Source organism: Nyctibius grandis, chromosome 4 (assembly GCF_013368605.1).
Source record: "Nyctibius grandis isolate bNycGra1 chromosome 4, bNycGra1.pri, whole genome shotgun sequence".
Taxonomy (NCBI): Eukaryota; Metazoa; Chordata; class Aves; order Nyctibiiformes; family Nyctibiidae; genus Nyctibius; species Nyctibius grandis.
This window is the reverse complement of record NC_090661.1, coordinates 46,270,293-46,288,811: the sequence shown is the minus strand read 5'-3', so window position 1 is coordinate 46,288,811 and position 18,519 is coordinate 46,270,293. Positions and strand designations below refer to the sequence as shown.

Below are 18,519 nucleotides of genomic sequence, written 5' to 3'. Positions count from 1 at the left end.
CTGTAGTAGTCATACTACACTGCTATAACTCATTGTGGTTCACAAATGCAAAATGAACATACTTCTGATTATAGCAATGTGTTCTTAATAAATTGTTCTTAATAAATTGTTTGTGGACTTGGAGGGTACAAGGGCAACATTCTGTTAAATATGTTCCTGAAGTGAAGGAGCAGTACTTGTTTTGGGAAGGGAATAGTATTGTTTGCAAGGGGAAATCAAAGGTACTCACTTTACAGGGGTTGCAGGCAACCTTTTTGAAACTAAGGGAAAAGATTCGAGTTGTTGACTGTTTCATGTAATGTTTCGTTTGTGCAGAAAACCTTCCAGAGCTGGAAGGGGAAATCTTTGAGTCTGTGAAGCCAGGTCTTTCTGCGTATGCTGATCAGCCTGAAAAGGTAAGGCTCTCCTTGGTTCCCTATGATTTCGTCTTGCTTCTACTAATACCAGTTGGACTCTACCAAGCAGTTCAAGTATTACTAATTGTAATTGCAGAGAGTCAAGAAAAAATGTAAAGGTTCTACTGCTGTCTCTCTAAACCTGTTGCTCTACTTCGGTGAGTTAATATCTACACAGTGAAATGGGAGCTGTTGTTTTACGTGTTCATCAAAGGAATAATGGCTTAATTAATTGCTTAAGACAAAATGATTTTTGGCTCTAGCAACATCCACATTCAATGTTTATTTCCTTTATAGCTACTCCAAATATGAGTAAATATGTACTTCTGCCTCATTTACTAATAATTTTCTCAATTTTTGCTTTTGGTTGAAATTTTCAGTAGTGGTCACTGTTCAAAATAGGCATATTTTGTTTTGATTTGTTTAGTTTAGAAGTAAGGGGTTAAGACTGCAGGGTGGCTTCCTTTTTAGTCATGTTACACTGACAAGCGAAGAGGGTTCATTTCTCTGACTCTTAAAAATGTTTAAATTCTTTTGTGTGTATAGTCTGATCTACAAAAGTTAATTTTTGTTAATAAGTTATGGAGAAGGGGAAGAATAAAGATGCACTTAGCAGGTTATCAGGCCTTAATATTTCTCTAAGTGTGTTCTCTGCTTCTATCATCAGACTTCCAATAATTTGTTTGTTTTGATTCTTTGCTGTTATCTGTGGAACTATGGCTTGGAAGCCAGTGCTCAGTGATACGTAGGACTCGCTTCAGTCATGCTCGGTTCAAATATTTGATTACAGTTTTAGCTGAATAATGATTTAGGTACAGGCAGTTACTCTTCTACTGCCTCAGGACTTTTGTTGTTTTGTTTATAACATGGAGTTTTTCAAAACACAGTTGGACAGTTCCATCTTCCACAATCAGATGTATTAATTAACATATAAATTTATAATTTTAATAAGAAATTGAAGTTAGGTGCAATCTTCTTTGTTTTCAAATGGAGGTGGTTCTGAATTCATGCACAGTACACTTGTTCCATGCCAGTCTATTGGACCACGAGTCAGAAATGAGCAATAAAGCAGAGTGTGCTAAAATAATCCTGTTGTTGTGATACACAGGGCCAGTCCTGAAGTAAGCTGCCATTTTCCAGATCCCCTGTGCTGACAGTAAGCTCTTTCACAAGCTAAAGGACGTGCCAGAGAAATGGTAGATTAGATACTCTACCTTGTGTGCTTTAGCAGTCTTGGAGTTGGGGACTGGCACAGGGGGAGTTTCAGGTTTCTCAGCTTGCTCAGTTGCATTCAGTGCTACAGGAATTTGAGTGAGAAACTTTATGGAAAAGTGAATGGCTTTTGGATTTTTTTAAACTTGGATGAGATCCCCCATTACTTCATTAAATTGTCTTGTTTGTTGGGTAGGAGAGGAGAAGAATTCACCCCAAAAGAAATTTCTAGACATTTCACAGGAGAATGTTTATTGCTAATGCCAAACTGTAATTGTTAGAGCAGTGTAAATAACCAAGAGCCCAGCAGTGATGCCTCTACCTCGTGTGGTAACAATTCTACAGCTGGCATTTGAATTATACTACTTGCTATGGACACATTTGCAATTCTTATATTGCATTTAGTGAAATGTACAGGCATTCCTCCTGACCTTTGCAGCTTCAGTCAGTAGTTGTACCATTTAGTTTCATCATACTGCAAGATGTCTAGGTTTGTCAGATACTGTTCCCTCATCTCCCTCCATCCTTTCAAATACTTTCCACAAAAAATGACATTTCTCTCGCCTAAGATACATCTCTGAATACACTCGTCCTTCCAATGCAGACATTCTCTCTAAGGTTCTTATGAGATGTCTAGCATAGTTTTTACCCTTATCTTGGGTGTGGGTGAGGTATCTTCTGCTATTGAATACTGGCTTCACGAGTACTGAGGGGGAATTGGAAGGCCTATTTTCTGGTGGCCTGTAGGAGGAAACCGTGAGAAAAACATCTTTTTCCTTTTAGGGTGCTGAAACTGTCAAAAGATTGCTGGACATGGCCATAGATGCTGTGCCACCTCATCTCTGGAAGAAGACCCCAGTAGTGTTAAAAGCCACAGCTGGACTGCGCTTGCTATCGGAGGAGAAAGCGCAGGCTCTGCTTTTAGAGGTAATACCAAGATCTTTTGGATGCACTAGTATTGTTCTCCCTGTTTCGTCTTTCATGACTCAGCTCTCCATTCTATTTAGCATAAGAGAATTTCAGCTGTGAAAAGTTACTGTAATCCCTTGATAGGATAAAACTCAAAGACTTCACAGACTTTCTTGTATGGTCCTGAAATCCTCTGTCTTAATGTGGATAGAAGGCATGGGGAGAGAGACCTACAATACTTGTTTCTTTCTTTCCTGGCCCTTGAAAGAAGAATAATTTTGTCTACTCCACAGTCTTGTCTTATTTTATACTGCTGTGAAAAAGAAAACTTTTTCTGTCCCATCAGAGCAGAACAAGACTCTTTAAGACGAAGGAATCTAATCATTATTTCTTTCTTCAGGTGAGAGAAGTCTTTGAGGAATCACCATTTCTTGTTCCAGAGGACAGTGTTAGCATCATGGATGGGTCTTATGAAGGTACGTTTTAGAAGGAGGAAAAGGTGAAAGCAAAGAGGAGTGGCGGGAATAGAGAAAGAGATCTTATGGACATCAGAGGGAAAGAGAAATGGTCACTAAACTGAGGGAAAAAATAAGAAGTTTCTAACCCTGTTTGAAACAATTCAATCCTGCTTTTCCTAGGAGATGTTGATTATTTGGTCATCTGTTAGGCTACAAATGCAGATACACAAAAGAGTTTTATGAGTTAGATAGATGAAGGTTCGTCCAAAACCTGAAGGTCCAGAAGAGAACCTCACCTCACAAATAAGTAGGCAGGCTAATGCAGGCTAACCAGCTGAAACCTGCTCTGGGGAACCAACAGAAAAAAGATGGTGTCCACCTCTGAAAGGCTACATGATGATATATAGCAATCTAGGAAGCTTATGGGAAGTACCTAGTAAATTCTGCAATATCAGCATTAAAAATAATCTATTATGATTAGCTTATCAGTTTTCAGGTTAAGGTTGGAAGCATTGTGAATATTAGAGGAGAATGAAGGATAATTGGCAAGTATTAAAAAATTAGATAATGAAATACATAATAATAAATTTAAAAAAATATTCTGATTGGAAAAATGCAGCTAGTAAAGTAGCAAAGGAAGTAACCTAAAATACAAGAAAAGGTGAAATATGTTGTAGGTTTGGAGTGAGTGATGATTTTGTAGTGCAGAACAGACCACTGTAACATTTTGGCTACATATCCAGACGTATTACCTTGGAGAATAGGCAGGTAATAATCCTTCTGTATGGATGCCTGATAAAAGTCATCTGTGATGTTACATTCAGTTCTGAACACTTCATTATGGCAGATATATTGCCAGTTTGGAAGGTGTTCAAGGAAAGCAAAAAGAATTATCATGATGCTTAAACAACTAATAAATGGAGGAAGAGTAAAGAGCAAAATCTGCCCATATGGGCCAAGAGAAAAGGAGAAGTAACAAAGTCTGCAAGTATTCGATGAAGTACGGTGCAATGCATGGTATGTCACTAGGATTAACAAGTGAATTGTTTAGTAGGGAGAAGTGTTGTATTGACAGGGAGCAGGACCAATGAGCCATGATAGAGCACAGTGTAGCCTGCCAAGGTTTATTTAAAAATCCCACCTCTTCTACTGTCACTTATTTGCCTATGTTTGGGTGAGAACCATGCCAGCGTCAAGCGAGCCACTGGAGTCAAAGAGGAGTTGTTTGTGTTTTACTGGTTGCCACTACATCTGTAGTGTAATTACAGAAACCACAACATTAAAACACAGAATGGCGTGTATGCAATTTTCAGATTAGGAATTTAAATGCTGGGGGGGGCGGAAAGTGCCCCAGGAAACTTGTGCATTGTGTCAGCTTGTTACTTCTTTGTATATATCGTTTGGATAATAGACATGATTTGTGCATGCTGCAGTGCATGGATATTATAAACATTCTACCTATGAGATTTAAATGAGTTAATAATGCATCATATCACTTAATTGTAAATTTGAATTAACCTCTGAAGTATGGGGCGGCTATGTTAAGTTTGTAATGATTTTCAGGTAAATAAGTAATGTGGAGGAGCGGTAAGGGTGGGCAGGAGGTTGTGGGAATATTCAGTCGTGACTTTTTTTTCCCTTTTTCACTCTTTGCAGGAATTTTAGCCTGGATCACTGTGAACTTTTTGACAGGTAGTTAATTCTGTATAACATCTCTCTAAATATGAACTTGAGTCTCTTCTGCAGAGGTGATCACCCTAAGTTCTTCTGCCTTGGTTGCCATGTCCTGCTTTTCCTCCCCACTGTGGCACCAGTGCTAAAGCAGTAGATTATCTTGGGCAGACTGAGTTCCAGGGGGAGAGCCGCACCTGTAGTAAGAAGGGAGGCATCTTAATCCAAAAGGTGCTAGGATTTCCTCAGGACTGGGAGGCACCGGCAAGCTGATTCTTCTAACGTATGTAGGGGAGTGGTACTGCTAATCTGTTAGAAGGTGGGAAACAAGGTTTTACAATGTTCTTCATCCCAGCGTGAACTATGCAACTAAAATGGTGTTTAGCCCTACTGGTTCTAAGAAGTTCTGAGAATGCAACCTAGTGAAGAGAAAAGAAAATCAGTACCCTAGAAGATAAATGAGCAAGCAAAAAAGCTGCTCTGGGTGAAGAGAAATTGTAATAGCTGGTTCTGTTCTTACTATCCTTCCTCTCTTACTGCTTTTGACCAGCTGTATGGTGGTTACAGAATTCATGTAGTCTCCCTGACAGTCTTCTGCAGGAGATATTTTGTCTCTTTCAGCTTTTGCTGGATATCATAGAATCATAGATATCTAGGATTTATCTGCTTTTGTCTCTTTGGAGGTAAAATTGGAATCAAGGGAGAAAGTCTTCTGAATCTTTTCGTAATACCTTCTGTTTGCCTGCATTTTCTCTGTGATGTTTTTTGTCTTTGAAGTCCAGCTCAGCCCTCCTGTATTGCTGTGATAATGTGATAACTTGTTGGTTGCTTGACATACATACGGCATCCACATTTTAGCATCTGTGTGCTTGGGGCTGTTCTGAGCATGACGTTGTTTGCAGGGCAGCTGTCTGGCCAGAACCAGCATACTGTTGGGACTCTGGACTTGGGAGGAGCCTCAACCCAAATCACATTCCTACCACGGTTTGAGGTAAGGAGTCATTGCAAGTGTGCGGATTGGGACTGCAAGGCCAGTGGAGAGACCTGAGCACTGCTGTGCTCTTTGATATCACTTTGTCAGCGCTGGCAGAAACAGAACATCTGTGGTGTACAGAACGTCTGTATTTCTGTTCCCTTTGACATCAGCAGTTGGCTGATAGGCACTGGCAAACAAAGGAGCCTGCATAACAACAAAGTAAAAAGAAAGCAAGCCAATGGGTAAAACCAAAGAGAAACAGCTTTTGTTTTCTAGACCCAGGCTGGGAAAGCCCTTTTAATGCAGATCATTACTTTGTATTCAATAAATGTAGAACATTTCCAGGGAGTATTCTTGCATATTACAAGAAATTTAGGGTCTGCTCTGAGTTATCTTTTTTTTTTCCCCATTCCAGTCTGATAGCAGATCCTCACTAAATTTGGGGGATGGTGGGAGAGGCAGGGTAGAGGGGTATGTCTCATGGGGCAAACATCTTTATAATAGCACAGCCAATCCCTCTTTGTTTTCTTACTGATTTCTTCTCATTTTCTTTGAGAATTCCCCTCTGCCCCTCAGTCATCTCTGCTGGATTTGTCAGGAATTCTATAGCTCTTTAGAAACAGTTTGAACTGGGACCCAAGTCTAAAGTTTGCATGGGAAAATTACCTGGGTATTGGAAGGGCGCTATAGCATTCTGTACCTTGATATTGTGAAGTTGGGTTTGCCCCTCTTTCTGAAGGAGTCTTTTGTTTAACATTTTTTGTTTACAGAAATTGAGATTCTCAAAGGGTGTTTGGGAAACCACAAAACACATGGTTTTCATATCAGGATATTTTAATTCTGCAACGGTGGGTCACATTGAAAGATGACGTGCAACCTTATCCTGTTCAGCAAAGCCTGAAGCACCCTGGGCTTGCCCTCTGTTTTGTGCTGATAACACCTGCTGAAGTGGGCACTGGACCAACAGGAAAGGGTGTTGCATGTCAGGGTTTTGGAGAATAAATAGAGCTGTGAAGTAACCTGAACTGCAGCTCAGGATTCGAACTTCTCCTTAGAGCCTTGCAGGAAAAGGCCTCGAGGGTTTGCTGCCGACCAGGACCAATGGTGCGAATTGGTAGGGCAGTGTAGAGTGTGGGTTCACATTGCCTGCTTGTACACTATGTCTGCTTCTCACCTGTATTGTCAGGTTCATACAAAAAAGCACATACATAGCTCAATTATGTTTCTGAAGAGTTTTTCTTATCTGACAGGATTAGCAGGGATTTCCCTCTTCAGTTTGCAGAGGGTTTTTCCCCCCCTTCCTGCAATCTGAGGCAGTAGCATGTTTGCTCTTATATTAATTTAGAACAAAATACTGTAATGGTAAGAGATTCATTAATGAAACATAGATTACAAGCAAACAGAGGACATATAATGTGCTGGAGCTGTTTTTAAGGTAGTGTTATGCTTTTCATGCTATTATTGCCAACGTTATAAACAACTGAAAACCAGTCATAATCATTAGGAAATTGTCTGTCTGGTGCCTGCCTCATTTGGAAGGGATGTGAGGATTTGTACATTTTTGTGAAAGTAAGGCACGAAAAAAGCTCATTGTTTTCTCCAAATAGTATTTTTTTCAGGATCTCTCCTTTTTAAAAAAGTTTCTGTGATGTAAGGTTTAAGAAAAGAACTGAAAATATGGCAGGGTCTGGGTGTGTAGGGTCAAGGATGTGACTGCCATGCCAGTGAAAATCTATCCGAGGCCCAATAAAAATGTCAATTTGTATTTGTTCAGGAGAAATTCAAGCTACATACTGCCAAACCTCTTTCAGCTTTGAGCAGGCTTCTGTCTGGGACTCTACAATTCCAGATCTGTTTGGTGGTTTTTTCCTGTATCTGGTTACTTGAATGGTAACTACAGGGACTCTGCAGCTTCAGTCCTCTCTGAGTATCTGCTGCTTTGCCTGGAGTAACAGAGAGTGTCTTATATGAATGCACAGGGACAAGAAGGAATGGGAAAATGAGGTCACTAGCAGAAGAAAGATAGAAACTGGGATTGAGACCTCGGGGACTGGAAACAAAGGAGCAGTAAATGAGCCCTAAACTGGTTCAGATTTACAAGACTATGACAGTTAGGTTGGCAAGAAGGTAGGGACTGCGTACCAGAGGTGCACACAGAGGGAAGACTGGAAGGAAGAAAACTGGAGGTGGTGAGGAAGGTTAATTTAGAGGAAAGTGCTTAAACCAGGAGGTAAAGCAGCTCCAAGACTGGGAGTGAGTGGTCACAGTGTTTCCTTGAGTATCAGCACAACATTTAACATGGTGAAAATGTGGCCTATACTTCACTTTGCATTTTTAATTCTTCTGAGTTCCTGAATTGAGATGTCTAGTCTGACTTGCAAAAGTTCACAGTGCTTCTATTGCAGCTGATTTCTACAGGGGCTCTATATACAGACTAGCACGTACGTACTCTGAAAAATTCAGGTATCCTGAATTAGAAAGTATTTTCATCCTGATCTGTTGTGCTTCCTTATTATACATTATACACAAAGACGCACATAAAGAACTCGGTGTTAAAAGCTGCAGATATTACCACAGTGGGCACCACTGGAAAACTGTTCTTTGTTTTCAAAGCGGATCAGATGAGCATGCAGTAAACCCTGTGGGTATATCTGTGATATTATATCAAAGTTTGTTATTTTTTATTGCATAATAGAAACTAAAAGATTTCTTGTTTTACTTAACTTTTAGGAAACTTTGAAGGAAACCCCTGGGGATTTTCTTACCTCATTTGAAATGTTTAATAGCACCTACAAGCTCTATACCCACAGGTGAGAAGCAAAAAGGCTGCTGTCTCCGCTGGGGAAATCAGTCTTTCTGTAGCCCCTGAGTGAACCACAAATGGCCATGTCATCCTGTTACCAGCTGTTGGGACCATGACTTTTTTACTAGTTTTCTTATCTGCTTGAAACATTAGTTGAAGTGGAACTGACATTAGTTGACTGGAAACGTTCCAGGCTCATGGTTAATATCACTGCGAGGGAATATTAGTCAGTCTGTCAAATGAAGAGGAAGCATTATGAGTCACTATATTTAAGAAGAAGAATTCTTATTACTGGATTCAAGCCAAACGTCCTGGACCAAGCAGAAAGGTGGATATCGTGCCAGTAGTCAGAACAAAACCTGGTCAGAGATTTGGAAAGAGGACCTTCCTGAGACTTCTTCCTTCTTAGTTCTTAGCTTGAAATGGCACACCTCATCAGCAACTGGACAAAAAGTAAAACCTAGGCTGATGTAAACCAAAGAGAGACAACCACAGGCAGTTGATACAGACCATGAAGCACAACAGATTCTTGAATCAACTGGGGGGGATACTTGGCCTGGTATAATATAATTGTACTTACTGTGTTAAGCTAGCAAGTTTCTGAGATGGCTGCAGTGAAATCCAGAGAGTTTACTTGCATGACTTAGAGAGTTGTTCTCAGCCCGTTATTAGTGGGGTGAAGACTATCATCTCAGTTACAGAATATGCTTACTTGACAGCAAAGCTGGTTTAATAGTCCTTCTCTCCTACTGCTTACATTTACTGGTGTAACTGATTGATTGCTGTATTCACCAATACAGTCCATTAGATCACTTAAAGTAATTGGGATTGAAAATCATCTCCTAAAAAATGGGCGAGCTGAAAGTTAGTTTAACTCTGATTATTCTGTAAACATTTGTATTGACATGACTAAAGGGATAAGTAGCCAAACACAGAGACGGGAATGAAGGCAAACAGGTTTTTAATCTAGCTGTGTTGCTGAAGCTAGCAACATGTAATGACATTCTCATAAATGTTGTTCACATCCTGGCTTGTAATGAGTATAGCAGTAATCTGTGGGGTCAAACAGAGGTGAATTTCACACAAAGGCACAGCTCCCATTTAGTGGGAGGTTCTGCAGTTTCCTATTAGTTCTGCCCTAAGAGTACGTAGTCTTATGTGTGTGACATAAGAATGGCCATCCTATTCCCCATTCACTCTTCACATACCCTTCTTTCTCCCTTGTTTTTAAGAATGTGCATTTTTGGTTTTTATTAATGTCTTGTAGAAATGTCACATCAGCTCTAACCACTTTCTGCAGTTTTAGATTTACCCCTTTTACAGCTCTTTGTAATTCTTGGGTTTGTGTCACTCTCTTGGTACTTGGAATTGTTCTGGTAAAGGGATCTCTCTGTTTTAGAGAGGGGAGACTTGTGGGAAGCAGAGGAAGGAAATTTGGGTTGGGTGTTCCAGGATTTAGGAAGAGGCTATGGGTGAAGCATACCAGATGTGCAAGAATTAAAACTGTAATGTCTGTCTTTGTTGTTTGCAGCTATTTGGGGTTTGGACTAAAAGCTGCCAGACTGGCAACGCTTGGAGCTTTGGATATGGAAGGTATGTTCATATGATAAAACATCTTAAGATTTTTGAAGAGATGGTTAGACTTAGTTTTGTGTCAGCAGCCCATTTCCCGTGTCTTCACTTCTGTATCTCGTGCTTTGCTATGTTTTCGCTGGTATAGAGCTGTCTGGAAACACGCTACCGCTTGTTAAGTTGTCGTCTTGTGAGACAGCTGCCTTTCCTTATTTCAAGGTGCAGCCAGCAGTGAGACTGGGTGCAAATTCCAGAAATACACACGTGGGAACATACAAACACCACATGGACATGGCCAGCCACAAACACACAGCTTTACAAGCATCCACAGAAACGCAAACAGCATGAATAAATCCTTTTCCTAAGGATTGCTGCCGAACCCACTTTATAGGTCTCTGTGGTATCTGCCTGGCCCGCCGTGTTCCCCCAGACCTCCTGTCGTATTCACTGACTAGTCTAGTTTGAATTCCATGAGCGTATCACACACACTCTCACTCACTGATCTGCGTGCATACTGACATCCCTGAGTCTTTCCAGTCTCTGGTCCAGACCTTAAGTCCTTCCAGTCTTCATGTCCAGACCTTGGGCCTTTTGTTCAGTCTCTGGCCAGGACCTGGGTTCTTACCACCTTCTGGATTCTTACTTGTCAGCTAGGTGGACCTGTGTTAATTACTGGAATGTACTCAAATAAAGAATAGTTTGGAACAGGGTTTAAGAAGAAGATAGGACTGACTGCAGTGATTGGTAACAAGGCTCAGCCAGAAAAGCATACTGACCAGCTGCCTGCTTAGTTGTGATTGCCTTCTTTTATTGTTCCCTTCATTTTCCCATGCTTGCACTTCCCTGATCCCTTGATTCCCCTTTCCCTGCCTTTGAGCCTTCCCCTAAACATCCTGTCGTAAATTTTGCACAGTCCCACAATCCCCCTCAACCATTCTGTAAGAAGTCTGTGTTTTCTGTGACAGCTGTGCTGGCCACAATAATCATGTTTTCTTATGATCAGTTCCAGCATTTCTGGTTGAACCCATCAAGGGTTCCACATTCAGTGGATCCCATAGCAGCCGTTGATCAGCATCTTAGGAGTTTTTGTCTTCATTGCTTAGTTGCTTTGTCTCGGTTACCTGCTGTTTGTTAGGGTTTGTGTATGTGTGTGTTTAATTCATTACCTCTCTGGTTTCTTGTCTTCTATGGTGAACAGCCATTATCCAGATATCCTTGTACCATTTATCTCTCATTAACAAACGACAAGCCCAGCTGCTCTGCAGCTTGCAGAACAAAATGGACACAACTTTTCCAGACTGAGACTGGTCCTCAATTCATAATCAGTTTGTGCAGCATCCATCAATTCAGATTTCTGTAGTTTTGCTTAAAGACCTTAATGAAGGTCTTTCAGCCTTTTCTTTTCTGGTTCTGGATCAATAACTGTGTTAAATTTTATCCGTTCTGACTCTCCCCTCCGGTTTCATTCTAGCTGTGGATGGACAAATGTTCCGCAGTTCTTGTTTGCCAAAGCAGCTGGAGGCAGAGTGGCACTTTGGGGGAGTGAAATACCGGTATGGTGGCAACAAAGAAGGTAAACTAAGGAGACTTGTTGCTTCTTGTAAGATAACTTTTGTCTCCAGAATCTGAGTTTTTCCTTGGCAAATACTCCATCAGTTACCTTGGGTCATGAAGTCATAGATGTGCATTTTTGACAGAGCCAAAGAAAAACCTGAAGTTACTAGTGCAAATAAGAGATTTTTTTTTTCTGAGTCTTCGAGCTAAGTGCAAAAACTCGAGCTGTGTTAGGGTATGATAACTGGTAGGCCAAAGTGTGTCTGTCATCTCACTTGTGGACCTATTTCTTAAGATACTATCCCTAATGCTGCATACAGAGGGTGAAGCTGCTGCCATCAGTGACTAGAATAGACCTCTTTGGTCACTGATGTTGCTTTGCTTTACAACAGGGAACATGAGAGCTGAACTGCAGATTTGGTGTGTGTGGAGTGGATTGATAAAATGATGATATGATGGGGAGGGAAAGTAAGGTTTTTATCTAGCAGGTGGTAGAAAATGTAAATGAGATTCATCTGACCGTAAAACATAACATAACAATAGGAGTTTTGCCTGATGTGGAGGAAGCTGTTCATGCACCTACACTACTTTGCTCAGCACACCTTTCATATATTGCTATGATCTGCTCTAGGCAGTTCCATTTGATGATGGTGATCTAGAGTCCTTGCCTGCCTGCAGGTGCCATGCTGGATTACGGAAGAGATATCTAAGCTCTTCTCACCTCTTCTAGTGCTTTAATCTCTGTTTCTTCCCTTTTTCATCCTGTTGCCACTGATTCTACCATCTCCTAGACATGCCTCTTTGGCTCACCCCATCTGTGTTTGTCCTGACAGGAGAAACAGGATTCAAGCCTTGCTACTTGGAAGTACTCAAGGTTGTCAAAGGGAAACTGCACCAACCAGATGAGATTCGTGGAAGTTCCTTCTATGCTTTCTCCTATTACTATGATCGCGCAGTTGACACCAACCTAATTGGTAAATTGGTTTGGGATAATCTACTGCATGTGAGCATGTCAACCAGAAGGTAGACAGAGGAACCCTGGAGGCTGAGCCATGGGGAGCAGGGAAAAGGAACGGTGTTGGGAAAGAGGAAATAAATACACAAAATGCCTTCAGAGAATGAACACGTATCTGTCAGAGGAGTTTGATGTTCAGAGTTCAGCAGATGAGACTTGTGCTCTGAGCTCCAGTTATACTTGCAGCTTTGTCCTCTGTTACCAACAGATCTCACTCATAGCAGAGCACCACCAAGCTGCACTCTAGGGTCGACTTTCAGGTCTATGATGATGTTTTCTCACCTCTTCCTTTTCAGATTATGAACAGGGAGGTGTTCTGGAAGTGAAAGATTTTGAAATAAAAGCCAAAGAAGGTAATAGTCATGAGACTTGGGAAACTGGTGGGGATGAGAAATAGCAAAAATATGAACATCTATAGGCAGTACATAATGTGAGTTTGACTTTTAAAAAAAAAAGTTTGTTTAACCTTTATTCCACGTATACCTTCTGTGTCATGTTACTTAGCTTTTATTAGCCAACACCTGTAACTGTTGTAGAAGAAAGTACTGAAGAGCAGCGAGGAGAAACAAAGTGTTAGTGGCTTTCCCATTCTGTTCAGGAAAGGAGGGAGATAGTTCATAAATGTCAGTACAAAAGAAAGTGAATTTGCTGTACCAAGAGCTCCCTCTGTCAAACTGCAACTCTCTTGAGTTTAGGAGAGTGCTGACTTCTGTAAGTCTGTCACTTTAAATCCTTTTTAATCACTAATAAAATGGAGGGAGAGAGCAGAGGTTGTTTAAGTCTGACAGCCTCTTCTGCATTCCTTTCCCTCCCCCCGACTTTCTTCCTGAATGCTTGTTCTAGTTCTGTACCTCCTCCTGTGAAAAAAAGAGCTCCCACCTTGCCATGCTACTGATGGCTAAAACTTTAGCTTACAGAGCAAGATATTACCTCTGAATTGTGATCATCCCCATGATGATTAGTAGACTGTATTTGTCACCAGAAGATGCTCAATTATGTAGTTCAGGACTGGCTTTTTTCTAAAATAGGACCTAAACTCTTAATGATTTTTCAGTTAAACTCAACCTCCCTAGAAACTCAGATAGTTTTGAATAGGGGGATTAGGCTCTAAAGTTTGAGTGTGTTTGTTTTGTTTCCCTCGATACTGAGAGAGCTTATTTCCAAAGATGCAGCTAAGATGTTCTCTAATACCATCAAACCATTTATTTAGCTTTAGAGCATCAGATCAATTCTGTGATCCTAAATCAATGCTCCTCTTTATCATTTCAATAGTAGGAGGATGCAGCTTATCAGGTTCTAAAAAGAAAAGAAGTGAACTCTGCTCTTGATGCTTGTAGAACAGGGCAGTAACAGTAGGTCCAGAAAATGACGCTTAGTGTAAATCCATTTCCTAGTCACTGTCACCCTTACTGCAGAACCTTAACTTAAGTGCAGCGAGGGAGCTGTTGGTTGGGCCATAGCCTCTTCCATGTCCTTAGATATGTGTGGTTGGAAAAAAAATAAAAGAAGCTGCCGGCCTAGAAGGTGGAGTCCATTACTGGAGCCATCCTTGGAGACTACACACGGAAGACAAATGACGCTGTGTTCTTGAAAGACTAAGTAATAACCAACTCCCTGCCAGTTATCAGTTGAGCAGAGATTCAGACTTCAAAAGAGCTATGTGGATTATGTTGCTGTAATAAAAGATGTACTTATGATGGAATTAAGAGAAACTGGAAGTACTATATGGTTTATTCTTCAGCATTATAGAACAGCTGTGTAGCATGTACCATGTGTCATATGTACCCGTTAATAGAAGTGGGTGGCTAGTTTTAGTAGGGTTTGGCTTGAGGTCAGTTCAAATGTATAATGTAGATAAAAGCTCCTTTATTTTGCTGAGATCCCTTTTTTTTTCTTCTTTCTCTAGTCTGTGATAACATGGAGAGGTACAACTCAGCCAGTCCTTTCCTCTGCATGGATCTCACTTACATCACTGCTTTACTAAAGGAAGGTTTTGGATTTAGGGACAACACGCTCTTACAGGTGAGAAAAAGAGTTAAATCCCAAAGCCAGCTTCCAAATTTCTCCTATCAATCAACATGCATTAGTTCAGTTTTCTGGCTAATTACCTACTGAGTCTTTCCAGGGTCATTACATGTAGTTGCTGTCATCTGTGCAACATATAAAGCTAGAGAACTGTTGGGAACAACTTCTTTTTCTTCCTTATAGTTAACAAAGAAAGTGAACAACATAGAGACAAGCTGGACTTTGGGTGCTACCTTTCACCTACTGCAGTCCCTGGGGCTAACCTATTGAGCTGTGACATTCCTGTGGACTTCAGCATTTCTGAAAGACTGAGAAAGCAAACTGAAATCTCCAGGTACGTTGTTCAGCTGGAGTTGGTCACAGAGCAGAACATGGACCAAAGCTACAGAACAGATCTTCACCCCAGATTGGCATCGTGCATAATGAGAGTTGCCACAGTATGACTTATAATTGTGATTGCCATAAATGATCCAGAAGCTGCCTTCTGAAAAGTCAAAAGGCCTGAACTCCAGCAGAGTATCTGCAAGGGGCTCAAAGCCAGCTTTCACCAGCACGTTTGTAAAGCATCCCATTGCTAGAAGCACAGAGTACCTGTCATGTGGTGGCAGACTACAGACACGTGACTTCCCCTCCCCCTTTTATTTTAAACACACATAACAAGTTTTGCTTGTGAGATGTTAAATACAGAAATTAAAGATGGCATCACCACTCATTCAGAGAAAAGTGGACAACTCTGGATGCTGCCAGCCTCAGTGCTCCAAGTACCCAGCCAATACACTGCAAGAAGACTCCAGTCTTTCGAGAAGGGGCCTGCTATAAGCACACTTTGGGCGTGGTTTTGGGAAAGGTGTTGGCTAAAACATAGGTTGTAACTTACCAAGCATTTCTTTAGGCAGCAGTTGTTTCCTAAGCAGAATGTGTGCAGCTATACCGTACATCTGCCGACCAGACCTGATAACTTGATTCATTTAGCATGTAGTCGTAACACATAGTTGTGGTGGCATAACTAGGCAGCAGTGCCAGCTATTTAAACTCCACTGCCAAAAGAAATGCTTGTCACATTACACCCACAAGGACATTAAGGATGCAGTCAGACGAAATGGCTCATCTGATAGCTCACTTTGCTGCGAGAGGCAATTCTGTTTCTCTGCTCTCAGCAAGGCATTCCCACAGCCGCCTTTCCTCTGAGGTGCTCCTCACGTTCTTTGGTGAACCAATTCATGACACCAAACTTGAGTTAAATCAGCCCACCAAAGAGTCAAGTCTCATGCTAGCAAAAGGGAAATAAGCACTGCACAGCCTGGGAGGCCTGCTGGGCCAGCGAGCTGTTAGAACAGCACAGCCCATTTTGTCAGAGTGAGCCCTAAGGTGTGGTTTCCCATCTGAAAGTTTGAGCTTATCGCTTTCTGCGCTCTCCTTGGGAACCTCCTCTGAATGCAGAGCTGTGGTGAAACAAGTTTTTTCAGTTGTTTAATAGACAAAAATAGGGAGAGAGCAGAATTAGCATCAGAAACAGAGGGAGAACAAGAGCAGAAGTAGCTTTGCTTTCTTATCCCTTGTTTGCTTATCCCTAGTCCCTTTTAAATTGTTTTAAATTTAATTTCTTTATTTTTAATATAGTGGAGTTTGACCCATAAAATGGTGTGTGGAGCCCTGCATTGCTCTGGAATTATTTTTAATATATACAGCAGGTCTTTAGGAACAGTGCATCTAGTGAAGGGGTTGCAGCTGTTTAGGAAGCCCAAGACTTCTCTCAGGGTAGCATGAAGCTATCTGAGTAACAATTTAAAGTTAATCTTGCCATCTCTTTCACACCAAACACACAGAAGCAATGAAAGATCGATATTTTAAATAAAGCATCTTGTAAGATAGGCTAGAAAGCTGGGCTGTAGGATCCTGTTTTTCTTGTTTAATTGGCTGTAGAGAACATCAAGATTGCTCGAATACTTCGAGGCTCCAAGTGCAGACCTTGCATTGTCCTAAGTGGAAACAGCTGTAGAGACAACTTTTTCTACCCCATGAATAGTTGGCAGCGAGCTCATCTGTTTGCTCCTATTTAGCAAAACTTTAGCAAAATTTAGCAAAGATTTAGCAAAAATCTTCTACTTACCATGGAATGTGTAACGTAAAGATGAATTTACCGCAGTCATAGGAACAGAGAGGTATTACTCGTGACTAAGGGAAGCTTTTATCCACTGATCTCTGTGATGAACACTTTCCTGTCAGGCATTTGCACTTACCCATTTGCTATAATACACCTTTTCCACTTCCATAAAACCAAAGACTGCCTTCATGCTACCTTCTCTGCAAACTGGATTTGAAAATAATTGGTAATTCACAGCAAGGGGAGGAAGTAGCACACTCATGCCCTCACTAATCTTGCCAAGCAGTTTGGAGACTTAGAAATTTGCCTTACTGTGAACATTAGTCCACTTCCTCTAGTCAGTAGCACAAGTCTGACTGTGGCTGATTAAGCTACCCCCTTCTCAAATCTCAGGTTTTACGGCACTAGGGTGCAAGGCGTGCTTTTGATTGAGCAAGTTCTGTCATCAACAGGAGTCCAAGGGTTGGGGATGGAGCTACCCGTACTTGTCCCACCACTGACACCTTGGTGTAAATTCAGGCTGTTTCTTTGAAATAGGAAACGCTCATCCTACCTGTACTCCTCCTTACCAGTATCTGTTTTGAGCTCCATGTTGGGAAATTCCTCAGCGTCACACCAAACTTCTGTTCCTTCCTCACTAGGAGCTTCTGTTGGAACATGAAGAAGGTAGTTGTGGAGGCAGCCTGAAGGCTGGCCTCAACCACGAATATTTCTTATTCCCCTTCTTAGTGTTTGGCAAAACTGGGTGTATGGTCTGGTCTCCACAACCAGATGACTGCAAATGCATTCATTTTGTCTTCAGTGAACAGCTGCATTCACGTTTGTGTTCTCAGAGAACACAAAGTAGGATGCAGTGGTTACTAGACAGGCTGCATTTACTCCTGAGAACTAGCTAATTTAATAATCCAAAAGTCCTCTTTCAGTCTGAGCCAGTGCTATGACAAACTCTTACTAGATCTTGGGGCTAAGAGCCATAAGCAGTGAGGCTGTATTTGAAACAGGAAGGAAAGGTGGGGTATTACATGTAAGGAACAAGCAGCAGCAGCGTATCTGCCAACTGAATAGACGCAAGCCCTGAGGAGTACTTAAGGGTTTGGTTTTGTCTGAAGGGAGGATGATCTAGAACAAGACAGGTACCATGCGGAGGAAGTTTCGTTTCTGTGTTCTTTGCCTCAGACTCTGGTACTACAAATGCTAGGTGGGAACATCTGCTTCCCAGTACCAAAGTTGCATTAAATCTGAATGCTCAGGGCCTTCATTTGTCAGCAGCACAATTCATTAACTGAAGCAAACCCGCTGCTCTCTCTCAGGGGCCTGATTCTGCAGTCATGAGAGAAACAAAAACTCAGCTCAAAGGTTTCTTGTGCAAGAAATTGCAGAATTGAGCCCTTGCTGTTTACATCTGAACTACTCAAGGTGGGTGGGGGATCTAGAGAAGCCAGTCAAGTCCTCATACTTACCCTAGTGCAATGAGATTATTTATTAGCTTAACTAAAAACTAAGCAGCCTTTCAAGAGAAGAGTTCTACTTGCAGCCTTGATTTTTATCTTCTCCTTCATAATGTGTTTTAGTCAGTCACTAACAGGAACTGCCTCATATGAGTGACTGAAGAAGCACAAGTAATGGCTTTCAGTTCAAAACTTAGGTTTCATTCTTTCTGATGTTAATTCCTGATAGTGGTTAACCATATGTGTAAGTCTTGCCCATGGGCAGTGCTCACTTAATGTTGTGAGTGTCAAATGTCTAATGCCAGAGGCTGGTGTTTGGAACCTAAGACAGAATATCTTGAATGTCTATTTTAGTAATTAAAGCATTTTTAACAATA

The 18,519-nt window shown here is 41.3% G+C and overlaps 1 protein-coding gene across 3 annotated transcripts in view; it reads left to right on the top strand.

Moving 5' to 3' along the window:
* Positions 1-18,519, top strand: part of ENTPD5 (ectonucleoside triphosphate diphosphohydrolase 5 (inactive)) — a 25,292-nt gene extending 6,773 nt beyond the window's left edge. For all 3 annotated transcript variants that reach the window (XM_068397964.1, XM_068397968.1, XM_068397967.1), the window contains exons 3-14: positions 316-395; positions 2,391-2,534; positions 2,917-2,992; positions 4,631-4,666; positions 5,548-5,636; positions 8,352-8,431; positions 9,956-10,017; positions 11,468-11,569; positions 12,384-12,524; positions 12,862-12,918; positions 14,472-14,587; positions 14,774-18,519. In XM_068397964.1, the coding sequence (XP_068254065.1) occupies positions 316-395; positions 2,391-2,534; positions 2,917-2,992; positions 4,631-4,666; positions 5,548-5,636; positions 8,352-8,431; positions 9,956-10,017; positions 11,468-11,569; positions 12,384-12,524; positions 12,862-12,918; positions 14,472-14,587; positions 14,774-14,860 (1,070 nt within the window). In that variant the 3' untranslated portion in view covers positions 14,861-18,519. The remainder of the gene's footprint in view (positions 1-315; positions 396-2,390; positions 2,535-2,916; positions 2,993-4,630; positions 4,667-5,547; positions 5,637-8,351; positions 8,432-9,955; positions 10,018-11,467; positions 11,570-12,383; positions 12,525-12,861; positions 12,919-14,471; positions 14,588-14,773) is intronic.